The 16,424-nt window shown below is 33.6% G+C and overlaps 2 protein-coding genes across 2 annotated transcripts; one reads left to right on the top strand and one right to left on the bottom strand.

The window, feature by feature from the left end:
* The first annotated feature begins 440 nt into the window (after positions 1-440).
* On the top strand, positions 441-4,223 carry LOC107924559 (phospholipase A1 PLIP2, chloroplastic). Its single transcript, XM_016855066.2, has 5 exons — positions 441-1,420; positions 2,028-2,528; positions 2,664-2,723; positions 2,944-3,360; positions 3,438-4,223. Exons 1-5 carry the CDS (start codon positions 734-736, stop codon positions 4,017-4,019), a joined length of 2,247 nt encoding a protein of 748 aa, XP_016710555.2. The 5' UTR covers positions 441-733; the 3' UTR covers positions 4,020-4,223.
* A 2,576-nt stretch (positions 4,224-6,799) lies between these two features.
* LOC107924784 (transmembrane protein 205) lies at positions 6,800-8,278 on the bottom strand. The gene is made up of 3 exons (XM_016855374.2): positions 7,923-8,278; positions 7,616-7,835; positions 6,800-7,198 (listed from the first exon to the last, which is right to left on the bottom strand). The coding sequence occupies exons 1-3, from the start codon at positions 8,126-8,128 to the stop codon at positions 6,983-6,985; spliced, it is 642 nt and encodes a 213-aa protein (XP_016710863.2). The 5' UTR covers positions 8,129-8,278; the 3' UTR covers positions 6,800-6,982.
* Positions 8,279-16,424: the final 8,146 nt, after the last annotated feature.

Below are 16,424 nucleotides of genomic sequence, written 5' to 3'. Positions count from 1 at the left end.
TTCACAACATTTAATAATTTTTACAAATTTTAAATAATCTTTTATGATTTTTAATAATTTCAAAATATTTTAATAATATTTAATAACTATTTACAACATTTAATTTTTTAAATAATTTAAATATTTTTTACATTTTTATATAATTTAAAATAATTTTTTATAATTTCTCAATAATCACGTCATCGTCCACATCAACAGTCAATAGGGACATATGATATGTTCTTATTAGTTGCTATTTTTCTTTAATACCGGTAACCGCAAGGGTCAAAAAGTGTAACGAAATTATAGTATAGATATCAAAATGAAAAAAGTTAGGTACAAAATAAGAAAATAAGTATAATTCAGGGGCTAAAGTGAAAAATAAAAATAAAAATAAAACAGAAAATGGCTCAACCTATTGCCGTTTAGAGTTGGATACGGAAACAACTAAAATTTGCCTAACCTTTTATTGTTATTATAATATCTCTCTTTATACTAATAATATTTCTTTTTGGGTAAAGAAAGAATTTTGATGAAGGATTTTTATAATCAATAAATCAGGGTAGAAGAAACAAAGAAAGAAAGTCGAAAACGACTGTAGCAATTCAAAGATTGTTTGGTTACGTTTAAAAGGCTTGCTTCCCGAGATTCCTGCCTCCTATTCCTCTGTAATATTTTCTTCGTATTGTTTTGTTTAGTATACTGTTATATTTTTACGTTTTGAAGAGTACCCAGAACGCAATCGTGTTCGTGAATGGATGGGCTTTGTTTGAAACCGGGTATTCATGGGATGGCGCCGGCGATCTCCGTGTCAGGGCCTCTGGAATGTAGGACTCAGACCACCCAAGTGAGTGCGGTGGGTCGTTCATCTGTGGATCACAAATCGGCATCCTCATCGTCGTCTGCGGCGGGGGTTCCTCCTCAGAGGACGGCTTTTTCCAGGTTCTCGTTTCGGCACCCCTTGAGATCTTTGTGGCCCGGTGGTGGAGGTGAAGGTGGAAATAACAAGAGGTACAACGGGATGGCCGTCGACGACGCTGTTTTGGTGGAGAATAATAGCGGGGAGGCGAGGATAGTACACGAGGAGAACGTGAGTGGTGGGGCAACGGCGGAAGGGTGGAATGAGAATTGGGTTTTGAAGATTTTGCACGTCAAGTCGTTGTGGAGAGAAGGGGAAGAAGAAAACATCAGCGCCGACGAAATAAGGGACACCGAAGAAGAAGAAGAAAACAATGGAAACGGTGTCGTCAATGAGGATGAAGAAATCTGTGAATTCTGTAGAGTTGATGCTGCTGATGATGATGAAAATGAAAAAAATGAGATTGAAATCGATAAAGATTCCTTCTCCAAAATGCTACGAAGGGTGTCTTTAGCTGAGGCTAAGTTATACGCTCAACTGTCGTATCTCGGAAACTTGGCTTATGACATTCCAAATATCAAGGTAACATCCACAGTTGTTTTTTTGTTACTATTCATTCATATTTTATCGGTTCTGGGTTTCTAAGACCTGAGATTAAGTAATCCAGTTTGTAAATTTTGTCTTTCTGAGAAGTTCTATTGATTTTTCTATTAAGGCTAAACTTGAGTGCTGTGATATATATATATTTTTTGAAACTCTGGATCTAGCTGAATGAAGTCTTACTGCATACATTGTTAGCCAATTGGTTTCTTGCTGTAGTTACATGAAAGATGGTAGAAACCAAAGGTTTGCAAGTTGCAGCCGTGCTTGAAGAGATTTTTATTTAATTGTGATGATTCCTTTAGTAGCATGTTAGTAGGCTTGGGGTGGTTTTGCTTCAATAATTGCATCTTGGGTTTGTGAAGCTTTTGTATTTTGTGTGGATCTAGGAACTGTTGAAAATTTATTTCTACTTCGAAGATAATTTCTTTCTAGCTATTGTAGGCGTTGGCTTGATATTTTTTGTTTATGAAACAGTTATTTCTCTGTAGATTTTATCCTGCTTCGCAAACACACACATTCTTATTATGTCAATGAAGAAATAACATGTTTTTTTTTCCTTCCATTTACCTATTGGGAAAAAAACCAGCCACAAAATCTGCTAAAATATCGTGGTTTACGAATGGTTACTTCATCAAAGGAGAAGAGAGAGCTGGGAACGAAAGCTGAGAAAATTGGGTTGTCATCTGAAAATCTAAAGCCACAAAGGGATGAAAAGGATGATGAAGAAGGCCAAGAGCAGAAAAACCTTGGCTCCCGGATCAGTGCCTCAGCTGCATATCAGATAGCTGCTTCTGCTGCTTCTTATTTGCATTCCCATACAAGGACCATACTTCCATTCATATCATCAAGTCCTGAAAATAGTAAGGGTCCATCCAAAGATAGCAGTGGAAGTGACAGCGGTTCTGATATGATAAATTCTGATGTGGCTTCTTTAATGGCAACCACAGACTCTGTGACTGCCGTGGTTGCTGCTAAAGAAGAAGTCAAACAGGCTGTTGCTGATGATTTGAACTCAACACATTCATCACCTTGCGAGTGGTTTATATGCGATGATGATCAGAGTGCTACAAGATTCTTTGTAATTCAGGTAGGTAGCATAACTATTTTTTAACCACTTCTTATTCCATTGCCTTTGACACTATTATTACAAGACCTGACTTATATTTATCGCTTTTCTCTTTAGCATTTGGTTTTACTCAAATTATGGTGTGTGTATCTGCAGGGATCTGAGACGCTGGCATCTTGGCAGGCAAATCTACTTTTTGAGCCTGTTCAGTTTGAGGTAATTTCTTGACAATTTTGTTTGGATTCTTAAATGTGTAACATGCTTGTGCAAATTGCATCATATTTCAATTTCTTAGTAAACCTATTTAGATAAGAGAATACGGAATCCTCAACCTCTGTTTTGGGTATGCACTATACAGTTAAGAAACCATAGAGGAATGGTTAAAATGTATTTGTTTCCTGTTATTGATACTTGCAATACAATCTTCTTGGTTTAGGGATTGGATGTTCTTGTGCATCGAGGTATATATGAGGCTGCTAAAGGCATGTATGAACAAATGCTGCCTGATGTGCGTTCCCACTTAAAATTGCATGGGAAGCGTGCAACTTTCCGTTTCACTGGACACTCTCTTGGGGGCAGCTTGTCACTATTAATAAATCTCATGTTGCTGATAAGAGGTGAAGTGCCAGCTTCATCCTTGCTTCCTGTTGTAACATTTGGTTCCCCAAGCATCATGTGTGGTGGTGACAGTCTTCTTCGCAAACTTGGGTTGCCACGAAGTCATATTCAAGCAATCATAATGCACAGGGACATTGTTCCCCGTGCCTTCTCTTGCAATTATCCTGATCATGTTGCTGAGCTTTTAAAGGCTATTAATGGAAACTTTCGCCACCTTCCTTGTCTTAAAAATCAGGTAATGTTTCTAAAATATTCAAGATCTATATGCAACTACATTAGAATATGGAACCAACTCTTCTTTTCTTACTACAGAAACTACTGTATGCACCAATGGGGCAAGTTTTGATTTTACAACCAGAAGAGAAATTCTCTCCACACCATCATCTCCTTCCTTCAGGAACTGGTCTATATTGCCTAACTTGTCAGGTGTCAGATAATGATAGTGAAGAGAAGCTGCTCTTGGCTGCACAGAGAGTTTTCTTTAACTCACCACATCCACTTGAGATCTTAAGCGACCGTTCTGCATATGGTTCTGAAGGAACAATCCAAAGAGACCATGACATGAATTCTTACTTAAAATGTGTTAGAGGCGTGATACGGCAGGAGCTAAAACGCATCAGGAAGACCAAGAGAGAGCAGCGACGCAAGATCTGGTGGCCCCTGGTATTACCTCACGACATAAATGCGGGCGGTATCATTCTTGGGAGGTCAGTAGCAACAATGAATGCGGGGCAAGACCAATTCAACTTTGCTGGCGTTTTACAAACAGGGAGAGAATCCTTGAAAAGATTCAGTAGGCTGGTTGCATCACAGCACATGCATTTGTTTGTGGTTCTTTTGTTGCCTGCTAAGCTGTTACTCTTAGGTGCATTTAGCTTGATCAGTCTCCGCTGATCATCTTATTTGGATTTAATGTTTGTTCCTAGAGGTGGCGAGCCGATTCTTTATTCATTGAGTTAGATAAGGAAACTCAAGACATTTATTCTTTTTCTTTCTTTTAATCAGATGGAAATCTCAAATAGATTTATTGAGATAGCATTTGTTTATGAATTATAGGAAATGAAAAGACCCCAAAAAAGAAAAGGATTACACTTTGAATTACGAATGCACTACTGGATTTCATATCACGTTGTCTCCTGGGATCACTGGTTCAGAAGTGCACAATGATGGTGATGTCTATTGTGCCCTCTTTGCATGGAGGTATCAGCAAAACATCACGCTTATCATATCATGGACAATGACGTTGAACTTGGTGGATCAGATTTACTTAACCATCGCTAAATATCTGAGTCACAATTTCAATGAGTAAATCGTGCACAAAATATGTTACAATATGATGCACGCAATTTGCTTGGTTTCATATGAAGGGTGAACCTTCAGACAAGGTTGGAGGGAAAGAGTTAATTGCGGCCATCATTCCCAAATTATGATTCTTATACTAAATTAATTCTTAAACTTTAAAACATTCAAATACATATTTAAACTATTGATCTTATATCAATAAGAGGCCATTGAGATGTGAGATTTTTTGTGACATAGTTTAAAATGAAATTTTATTTCAAATAAATGAACTTCGCAAAAATCTTGATTTGAGATTTTTGAAACTTCTATAAAAACTAGCGTTCACTCTCTTTTTTTTTCAATTTTACTTTATTTTTTATTTTTAATTTTAAGAGTTACATAACAAACGTTTTATCTTAATTTAACATTTTCATTTTAAATTATGTCATTTAGTGATCAAATTAATAATTTTAATAATAGAACTTGATTGATATAACATCAATAGTTTGGAGGTTTAATTAAAATATTTTGAAGCTTGAGGATTAATTTAAAATGAAAGTCATAATTCAAGGGTGTCTGGTGCAATTAACTTAGGAGGGACATGAATATTCTTATAAACGTGGGAGGAGATGTTTCTGTTGTTTCGGATAATTAGGAGGTGAGCTGTTTTTGGGTGTGGCTAAGATAGAATCAGTCATTCCAACCGAGATTCTTTACATTTCGTAAATAAGCCACATTAAGCACATGGGTGAGTCACATGTAGGGATTCTAAATAGTCGACAAGCAGGCCACGAATAAAAGTTTTCGTCTGCTCGGCGCTGCATGGAAAAAAACGGTTCATCTACAAACAAAATAAGAGTCCCCACAGGCCCTCCGGTCCAATATGACTGTTCTCCTTAATTTAAAGCCTATCCATCCAACACGGCAAAAAGTCAGCCTGTTGTTATAAATGAATGAAGGCCTAAATCTCCCTCGCACGGCGCGTTGCAACAGCGTTTACGTGTGGACTTCAAGTCCATCGTTATCTGCTACTTGATTTGCTTAACCAGTTCAATTCATTCGTATTTCTGTCTTCTTTTCCGTCTATCCTCTTGTAGGAGGGACGAAAGTGGGACGTGGTGGACCATTCTTGTAAGAGCTGCCAAATTTATGAATGTGACTGAAAATCAGCAAGGGGGGCTTTAAGGACCAAACCATATCAAGTACTAAGGTTTAAAAACCAAAGTTCCAAGTAATTTCTATTTCCTTGGAACTAAGGAACTAATCCAATTTAATTAAATTGTTATTAAAATTATAGCTTCAAATATCACAGGGGAGGGGACCGACCTTGTTACCTTGCCTTGCCTTGCGGAATAGGCTGAGTCTGTGGGGTTAGGAGGGTCGTAGCTATAACTGGACAGCCCAAATGGTGGGCAAAACTGGCCTAAAAATTTGGTCTCACATTATTATTGCCTGATGTACTATACTACTCAATCTGCGGTAGCAGACATAGGATTTGCTTGGAACTTTTCAGCTCAAATTTTGAGGCAGCGGCGACTTGCATTTCTTTGTACTTTTCTTCTTCGTAATGGATTTAGCTGTAGCAAGCGTTGTAACAGATTTTGGGCCAACCCATGCCAATGCCCGGGATCTTGCAGTCCCTAAATAGAGTCATGAAAGCTCTTTTGTTCTAATGTTGTTTAACACAAGGCCCTCAGACAATGAGTTTAGGGATCCCATGGTCATAATCTAATTGGGCTTTTGTCGGTTGCCATTGTTTTAGAAACCGAATCAACAGTCTCCTCTCTTTCCATTTTACGCTACTCAAATCTTTCTCATCTTATCTAACTCCTAAAAAAACAAATATGCTTTTAATTACAACAATAAATTCAATGATTCAGCCACGAATGGAGTTTAAAAATTCTTGCTTCTCAAATCACTTTAATACATACATGTTACCAATATTAATAATATTTCTTTTAGGTAGTTTGCCAAACCCCAACATTCTAGAAGCAACTGTTCTTGAAAAATCTGGTTAGATTATAGTAGTTGAACAAGCTGTTTTGGTCCCATTTTTACCACCATCATTGCATGATTAAAATAAACAGAACCACACCAAGTTTATTTTGCCAACAAAGAACACAATCTGCAGAAGGACGCAGGGGAATCCAATAAAATTAAATCAGAGTGATCAAAGCTTATTTCCATTGTTCTGAAGAAGCCTACCAGTTCTTGTTCAATGAAGTAGCTGTGCTACTTATTAGGTAGATAACAGATACCACCGAAGATAAACAAAACCAAAGAAACACCTTAAATACAACGCAATCAATACTACTACATGCAAACTGCAAACACGGAATTAAACGCAATATAATTGAAAAAAAAGTTTTTAACTTCAAACAATGCGATCTTTGTTAAGTGCACTAATAAGACTAGATTCTGTTTATTACCATATGGTTGAGTTCTACATAATTATGGCAGGAATAGTTGGAACAGTTCATCCAAGGGGAAACATAAAATACAGGTGATCACTTCAATCTACATAGCCGGAAGGCAAATTTAGAACTTGGACTTTCTATGTCTAAATTAACTGCAAACTACAGATTGAGCTTACCAGCTAAGAACCACGAATGCATGGCCAGGCTGCCAAAGGACATAATATTAGCAAGTGAAGATAACCCATGAATCATTCCAAATTTCTTGTTCATGGCTGCAAGCTTTGGATTAGTTTTTGCAGCTTCCTGATTCTTCGACCAGCCAATTTCATCACCAATGTTTGCTTCTCTCTCAACTTTGTGCCTTTGCTTCATCATCTGCAATATCATACATAATCATATCACAAAGGCATTGCATTTATCCAACTTCAATTCAGCAAATCAACAAGAAAGCCAAGCTAAAATAACAAAGGCTATATCCAAAACTGCAGCAAATAATTGACTTATTTCAAAGGTTCCTAAGAAAATGTAAAACACAAACCAGAAAATGCTTAACGCTGTCAACCCTTGTGTATCATTTTAACACAAGCATCCACTCATACTACCATTCTCACAAATTTATAAGCCTTAAACATTTTAGACTTGAAATTGCCGAAAAAAAAAATTCTTTTTCATTTGCCAACCAGCTGAACCCTAGAAATGAAATTGAATTCCACACATTTATATTAATTAACATAACATATCAGAATTCAGATTTCTTTGATCAACAGGAACTAGATAAAATACATTAATTACCTCAATGGTCATCGGAGTAAAAACGAACAAATTGGATAGATTGAAGACAAATGCAGAGACTAAAAACCCAAGCTGGTACTTCTCCGGCATCGTCGCTGACTTCCATGGATGCAAATAACCAAATGCCGCCACCGATATGGCACAACAAACCCCCACCATCGAGAAATAAGCCGGGAACATCTTGCTTTGTAGATTACCAAATTGATGCCTAGGCAGATTCCTAGGTAATAAAAAAGATAAAAGAAGGGCTATTACTTGATGAAAATGTTTTCAATATTGCGATTAAGGCAATAATAGAAAAGCGTACTTGAACATGATGATACCGCCGATGAAAGTGACCCAAAGGGCAGCGCCCCAGGCGGTTGAGAAGCTCAGGAGATGAGCCAGCTTAATGAATGAGGAGAGATTTGGAGATTTTGTACCATCCGATTTTGATCCGAAAGTCTCCGGCGAGAATATTACGCCGACAGCCAAGAAAGCTACCGCCGTTAGGAATCGTGTTATCCAAGCCATATTCTCCGATTATCTAGAACTTGGTGAACAGAAAAAATGGGTAGTTACAAGTTCTAACTATTTTCTTGGGGTTTTTTTGTTTCGCTTTTAATATTTTAAAGTGCGGTAGCTATGAATAGAGATGTTGGTGGGTCGAGTTATATTTGTATCTAAATTATAATTTTAAGATTTTATTTATATTGGTAAATAGTTGAATTAAATTTATTTCAAGTTTATTTATATTATTTTTAATTTAATATTTAATGATTATATATATTTTTTATTTATTAAAGAGATGTACCTAAGTTTAGACATTGAATGTTTAAACTTAAAATTAATTCATATTTTAAATAGATTTATTTTTTTAATTAAATTTATTTTTTAAATTTAATATTTTTATTTAAATCTTTTCGAATTATAAACCAACCTTCAAGTTTAAGAAAAACCCCAACCATAAACAGTTTTTGTGGAAATTTCTAGATTTTCTTTTTACTTTTAATTAATTAAATTACCAAAATTTTGACCTCCTTTCTAAATGAGTGATACTTGCGTTTTTTTAGGAGCGGTACAATACTTGAAATATATATATATATATATTCTTTTTTAAACAACCTAATTACTCATTAAATTTTCATTGTGTTCACCTAATTATGACGATTTTTAGTTTTTTCACTTGGATTGTTTTTTAGTCACTGTGTCCTTAAAGTTTGAAATGAATGAATGACGCAGTCATTTATTTTTTTGATAAATTAAATGAATGGTCATTAGTATTTTTTATTTTGGTCACTTAACTATAATTTTTTTATTTAATTATTAAATGTTTAATATTAAATTTTTAGTCACCTTGTGATTAAGTTGATAATGAAAATTTGACCGTGGCATTTTTTATTAGTCTAGTAATAAAATTAGTACTTCAATATCTATACATTCTATCTATTTAGTTTTAATTCTAAAAAACAATAAACTTAGCCCTTGATATTTACAAAATTTATCAATTTAATCCTAACTATTAGCTCTTTTTTTTTCTCTTTGCCTCTTCTTTTATGCTCTTAGCCGATGTAATTCAACACGGAAAAACTACGTTTCTAGTTCCTTGTGCCAGAAAGATCATAAGTTATCAATAAAGTTTCTTTAACTTAGATGGTTTTTAGTTTTTTGTGCTAGAACGATCATAAGTCGTTAGGAAGGTTTTATTATTATTATTATAATATAGTTTTGCAATGTTAAACAATGGCTATCTGGTGAGAAAAAAAAAACTCAAATCTTACCAATGTCTAATAAAAAATTATAAAAAACTTTTCGATGTTAAATATTAGTAGAAACGTTTAGGGTTCAATTTATTAATTTTTTAGAATTAGTACTAAATTGATGGAACATATAAAATTGAAGAGAAAGATTTGTTATTAGGCTAGTAAAAAAAGGTCGCATCAAAATTCCATTATTCCATTATCAATTTAACAACACAGTGACTAAAAAATATAAGCTCAAAAACTTTAGTAACTAAATAGAAAAAAAAATTATAGTTAGGTGGCTAAAATAGAAAAACTCATACTTGAGTGAACATTCATATAGTTTATATGCGAAATAAACAACCATGTCATCCAGTCACTTCGAACTTAATGAAATGATGACTAAAAAAGAATTCAAATAGTTTAGTCTGGAACCCACCAAATCCAACACATGTATTAAGGCTATTTTACACAAATGACCCAAAAAATAAATAATTACGTAAATGACCCTGGCTCAAAAATAATCACCTAAATGACTTGAAATGAACAGTAAAATTGTGTTTGGGGGACTGAATAGCCGGCATCATTTAATTTTTTGACCCAATCATTGCCTGATGATTGTGTCAGCGATTAAAAAAGAAATTGGATGCTGGGGACTAGATGGATGACACCCTTGTATTTTTCTACCCTGTATCATACTGGTATACGTTTATACATATATTTGAAAAAAATTTGGGGGTACGAGCACAATGATGGTCAGCACCCCATTATCAGGTTAAAAAAAATTTTTTTGGGGCGTGCTGACACATCAAAGTTCAACACCCTTTTTAAAATTAAAAAAATATTTTTTTTATGCTGGAACACTAATAGTTGATACCCTTGTACTAAAATTTAAAAAAAAATGGGTACTGGGACACTGATGGTCGGCACCCCTGTACCATAAAAAAATTAGGTGTTGGGACAATGATGGTCAATACCTCAGTACCAAATTTTTTCAAAAAAAAAAATTGGGATGCTGGAACATTAATAGCCGGTACCCTTGTACTAGATTTCAAAAAAAAAATTGGGGTGTTGGGACACTGATGGCCGGCACCCCTTTAATATATAAAGATGTTTTGTCTTCCATTTGAGCTTTTTGTTTGCTTTATCAATTGAAAACTGATATTAAAAATATTAGTGTTTTGTTTGTTGAGGAGGAAGCAGAAATTGTTGAAGATGAGTTCCCATATTCTATTTGTTTATGTTCATTTCGATGGAGAAATGATAAATACAGCTGAAGAAGGTTGTGTTTTTCAAAGTCGGCAAAAAATCAGAATGAGATTCAACAAACGTGTTTTGCTGGCTGATTTGAAACAAAAGATCAGTACAAAGATAGCTACCCGTTGCGAGAAGCAAATGTTAAGACTGTTTTACAAATTTTTGATTTTAACATATCCACTCAAATTCTCGGAAATGGAGCTTGAATATGATGATGATCTAGGAACAATGATAGCAATTTATTGCCCCTTGAGATGGATAATTCCAGCCCAGTTGAGTTTTTCGTGGAGATAGCTGAATCGGAACCTATTCAAGTTGTAGTTCCAATAAGTTAACATTCTAGAATTGATTTTGATTTTAATGTTTGATGGGAAGATCAGTCGGGTTGCGGAGGATCACATGAAACTCTCAAAAATCTAAACTACGGTGAATATTCGTTTAACATCTCAATCTTGTGTCCTCGTCTAGAGATTTATCTAGAGGTGTTGGTCACGATAGAAGATAGTGATGAAGGGTTCGATAATGAAGAGCAGTCTTGTAATACCTCTAACCTATATCCGTTGCCGGAACATGGTTACAGAGCATTACCAAAATTTACAGATCAAATACAGACATTTAATATAATTTAACATTCATATCAAAAACTAATCATAATCAATCATATTGTCCCTTATATGATCCCTTGAAGCCCAAAATATACATTAGAAACAAGTCGGGACTAAACCGGTACTCAGAAAATTTTTCAGAAAACATCAAATTTTTTCTAAGGTGTAGGGGACCCACGCCCGTGTGGCTAAGCCGTGTGTCTCACACGGTCAAGAGACACGCTCGTGTCTCAGACCATGCGGCATTCGAAATAGGGACACACAACTGTGTCCTAGCCCGTGTCCAAATTAAGGTTCTCTCTGACTTAGGTCACACAGCCAAACCACACGCCCGTATGTTAGGCCGTTTGAGCATATTGACTTGCATTAAATAGGTGCATGGGTGACATGGCCAAGCCACATGCTTGTGTGCTAGACCATGTGGATATTTTGAGCATTTTGTTTTGTAATTTTAAAGATACAGGGGACACACGGCCAAACCACAAGCCCGTAACACACGGCTGAGACACACGCTCGTGTCTCTACCTCTGTAGATGAAAATAGGTAATTTTCAAGCCACATTTCTCACCCAAATTTGTCTTCCACCTATATTAAGACTTTGTCATATTCATAAACCAATACTAAGACGTTCAAATCAATCCAAAACCAAGTCTTAAACATGTCATATACCACATATATCTTAGCATTCAATTTTACCATATTAATAAAAACACTTATTTGCTTACTTATACCAAATACACCATCTCATCTCATACATCAACATGCCAATAAATTATCCATCTCTCAACCACACCAAACATAACAAACACAATGAGGCCACTCATATATATACATATGAAAAATATGTCCAACTCAAGTCATTCCAATGGCCATTTATAACAAAATACTTTTAAGCCAACATTGGCCAAATTTCCCTATACATGTCATTATAACCAAAATGAGTTTTCTATATATACCGAAATGGTCCGATGGATAGTGTGAGATATTTTCGCCAAGCGTCCGTGTAATATCCCAAAAATTTTTACAGTAAAATATTATCCGTGATATAGTAAAATAAGGAAATAAAGTGACAAAAAGGGAAATTTTGAGTTATGTCAATATTGGGAAGTATATTATGATATATTAATTCAAGAAAGGACTAAATTGTAAAAGTGAGAAAAGTTTTGTTGCACAAGAGTAAATACTCAAAATTTGAGGGGTTAAAGTGTAAATATGAAAAAGTTAAAGGACCAATAGTGTAAATATTTTAAGGGTGGAGTGATCTAGAAACTAAGAAAAATGGATGAATTAGGACCAAATTGAATAGATGAATAACTATGAGGGACTAAACTATAATTTTACCAAATTAAATGATGACTCAAGGATGGAATTTTAAAAGATAATGAAGAGAAAAATGGTCAATTGGAAGAGAGAGAAATCTAGAAAGTAATAATGATGCTAGAGATATTTTGATATTTTATAATTATTTAATTAGATAAATATTTTTTATTAATATTTTAATAATATATTTTATTATTATTTTATTAGTATATAAAGAAAGAAAGATGAGAAATTCTCATCCATATTTCCCATGCACTAACGTGAGAGAAAGAGATAAAGAAAGAAAATTTTATTTTTTTTACAATTTGGTCATTTTACCAAAATTCACCATTTTCACCTAAAAATCAAAAGAATTTCCATAGCTACCAAGAGAGAAAAATGTTAAGGAGACTATGGGGAGTTAGAATATCAAGTTGGATTCAAGAAATAGAAGCTGGAGGAAAGAGAAAATCAAGTTAAAGATTAGTATCAATAGAACAAGGTAAGTATATCAAGATTTCAATATGTTTTTAAGTTTGTTATTATTGACAAAGCATGGAAATAATGTTGTAGTAGAGTTTTCTTACATAAGGTCCTATGTTCTTGATATGTTAGTGAAGAGAAAATAAGAGAAAGTGATGAGAAATGGTGTAGAAAAAGAAAATAAGGGTGTTATAACATGGTAATTAATATCTTGTACTAAAACAGTTTTGGACAACAGTAGTAGTCTAACTTTGAAAAATCATCAAAAATTGTAGAAATATAATTATAGGATGAATAAAATATGAAATTAAATATTATTAAGTCTAGTTTCTTATAGAAGAAATTATGTAAGCAATGGAATTGTAAATCATGAGATATAATAAATTTTGTGAGACAAGGTTAGAATGATTTCAGGTTCCCCTGTTCTGACTTTGGAAAATCATCAAAAATTGGAAAAAATTAATTATGAGCTTAAATTTATATGTTTAGAATCATAAATGAGTCTATTTTCAATAAAAACAAACAGAAACATCATTTGAATTCTTTATTATGAGATAATTATTTTTTAGTGAAGAAGGGTCAGAACTGTCAGACAGCAGAACATGGGTAACTTTAAAGAACAAAATGTACTTATTGGCTAAACCAAAAATTCTGAAAATTTTATGGTAAAAAAGATATATGAGTCTAGTTTCAGGGAAATTAGAAGATCTTAATTTGGAGTTCTATAGCTCCAGATATGAATAATTTAGTAACTATGACAGAGATGGACAGCTTGAATATTCATAAAAGTAAATAATAATAAAAATATAGTAATGTTACTTACAAGTGTGTTATATACATTAAGGATGTGGAATGGAGTGGAGGAGGAGGAAAACATATATGAATATTCATTTAGCATGGCTAATTTGCATATTTTAGGCTCTGGGACTAAATTGAATAAAAGTAAAACTTTATGAGTAATTTTGTAAAAATGTCAGAAATGATCAAATTGCATGAAATGGATTAATTTTATTATTTAAATTACAAAATTGAACGAAATTATTAATTTAGTTCAAGATAGGGGGAAAACATGTTTTAGGGATTAAATTGAAAAGTGTTGAAATTATGGAAAATTTTGATATTTTATAGAATTCATGGATTGTTATCAATATGTATGAGAATAATAGCTGGAAATAAGGATTAAATTGCAAGAATTTTATTTTCCTGACCCTAAGGATGAAATCGTCATTAATTAAAAGTTTAGGGGCAAAATGGTAATTTGACCTAGAGCATTAATTAAATGCATTAGAATATGAAATGAATGAAAATGATGATCAAATTTATTTATAAAGATCTAGACGACTCAAATATGAGACTTGATCGTGGAAAAGAAAAGATATCGGATTAATGAAATTATAAACACAAGCAAGTAATGAGGTAAGTTTGTGTAACCTGAATTGTATTTTAAATACTTGAAAAATGTGGTTATGTGATAAAAATATGATTTGAATGTTCAATTCATGATAATTGATGAAATATTGCTAATACTCGATACAAATTGAAAATAAATCCCGGTTGAATGAAAGGAAAATTCGATGGATCTCTGAAAAGGAATTGACGGTAAAAAGGATCTAGCCCGGACGGGTGATCCTATTCTGATATAGCCCTCTCGAAGAATACGTGTAAAATGGATTTAGCCGAGACGGGTAATCCGAATTAGGGTCTGAATTTGGCCTGGATTGATAATTCAGACCAAGCTCATTAGAGTAATTATCGTTGCAGGGGATTTAGCCTGGACTGGTAATCCCGACAATACTCTATGAGTTTATATTACAGGGGATTTAGCCTGGACTGGTAATCCCACTGTAAGGATGAGGTTCGCGGGAGTGTGCTCTCTGATATGAAATGTGTAAGACCACGGTTGAAAGATACCATGGCAACCTGATATGAAATGTGTAAGACCATAGTTGAAAGATACCATGGCAACGTGATATGAAATAAATAAGACCATGGTTGAAAGATACCATGGCAACGTGATATGAAATGAATAAGACCATGGTTGAAAGATACCATGGCAACGTGACATGAAAAGAATAAGACCATGGTTGAAAGATACCATGGCAACATGACAGAAAATGAGTAAGACCATAATTGAAAGACACTATGGCATCATGTCAAAGATAAATAAGACCGTGGATGGGAGACGCTATGACATCTATTGAGCAATTGATATTCAGGTAATACGTATCAGATGACGAATGGTTATATGAAATGGTTGTGTGAAATGTTTACAAGAACTGGTCATATGGAAATATATGTACAAAATAGTTGTATGAAATAATTATGAAGATAGATAAACGAAATAAGTATAAGTACATGGAATATAATTTATGTTAAGTTTGATATAAACTATTACCGGAATAAATATACATAAAATATATGGAAATGATGGAGCATGAAATATTGATATAATGAAATGAATGATATATGCTTATGAAGAAATGGTAAGAGCATGATATGTTTCATGACATGTACATATATGATTATCTTTGATATGTTGATACAAGGAAATTATGTAAGTTGAGACTATTATTAAAATCAAGTGCGATATGTCGAGAAAATAAGTATATTAATGTTGAATTTAGATGAAATATGTGCAAGTATACTAACAATGATGTTGTTTGACGCTTAGACAAGTGCCAAGCTATTGATTGAATGGTAACATGTTTAATTATAAGGAGCATTGAAATAGTAAGTACTTAGATGAATATAAAATTTAAGATTTTGCGAAATTTTTTTTTCTATGATCCCAATTTAATTCCGGTTGGTTTCTAATGTATGTTTGGGGCTTCGAGGGTCCAATAGAGAGACGTTATGATTATTTTCAAAATATGAATAATAAATGACTCAGAATTATCTGAAAATGTTCAGTAAACTCCGGTAATACCTCGTACCCTATTCCAGTAATGGTTACGGGTAGGGGGTGTTACAGTCCAACCCAACAAGCTTTCAAATTACTATAAAACAGAGGAAATAAAATGGAATAAGCATTTAATATTTAGTAAGTTTGTGTAATATCTCGAAAATTTTTACAGTAAGATATTATCCTTAATATAGTAAAATAAGGAAATAAAGTGACAAAAAGGGAAAATTCTGAGTTATGTCAACATTAGGAAGTATATTATGATATTTTAATTCAAGAAAGGACTAAATTGTAAAAGTAAGAAAAGTTTTGTTGCACAAGAGTAAATACTCAAAATTTAAGTGGCTAAAGTGTAAATATGAAAAAGTTAAAGGACTAATAGTGCAAATATTTTAAGGTGGAATGATCTAGAAACTAAGGAAAATGGATGAATTAGGACTAAATTGAATAGGAAAAGAATTATGAGGGACTAAATCGTAAATTTACCAAATATGTGATGATTCAATGATGGAATTTTAAAAGATCACAAAAGGCAAAATGGT

This window comes from Gossypium hirsutum, chromosome A11 (assembly GCF_007990345.1).
Source record: "Gossypium hirsutum isolate 1008001.06 chromosome A11, Gossypium_hirsutum_v2.1, whole genome shotgun sequence".
NCBI lineage: Eukaryota > Viridiplantae > Streptophyta > Magnoliopsida > Malvales > Malvaceae > Gossypium > Gossypium hirsutum.
The sequence above is the reverse complement of the archived record's forward strand: the minus strand, read 5'-3'. Positions and strand labels throughout refer to the sequence as shown.

Excerpts from the sequence above, each read along its gene's own strand:
- LOC107924559 (XM_016855066.2), top strand. The coding sequence starts at position 734 with ATGGATGGGCTTTGTTTGAAACCGGGTATTCATGGGATGGCGCCGGCG. Across the intron at positions 1,421-2,027 it reads ATGACATTCCAAATATCAAG|CCACAAAATCTGCTAAAATA; the intron begins GTAACATCCACA and ends GAAAAAAACCAG. Across the intron at positions 3,361-3,437 it reads TTCCTTGTCTTAAAAATCAG|AAACTACTGTATGCACCAAT; the intron begins GTAATGTTTCTA and ends TTCTTACTACAG.
- LOC107924784 (XM_016855374.2), bottom strand. The coding sequence starts at position 8,128 with ATGGCTTGGATAACACGATTCCTAACGGCGGTAGCTTTCTTGGCTGTC. Across the intron at positions 7,836-7,922 it reads GGCGGTATCATCATGTTCAA|GAATCTGCCTAGGCATCAAT; the intron begins GTACGCTTTTCT and ends TTTATTACCTAG. Across the intron at positions 7,199-7,615 it reads TTACTCCGATGACCATTGAG|ATGATGAAGCAAAGGCACAA; the intron begins GTAATTAATGTA and ends ATGATATTGCAG.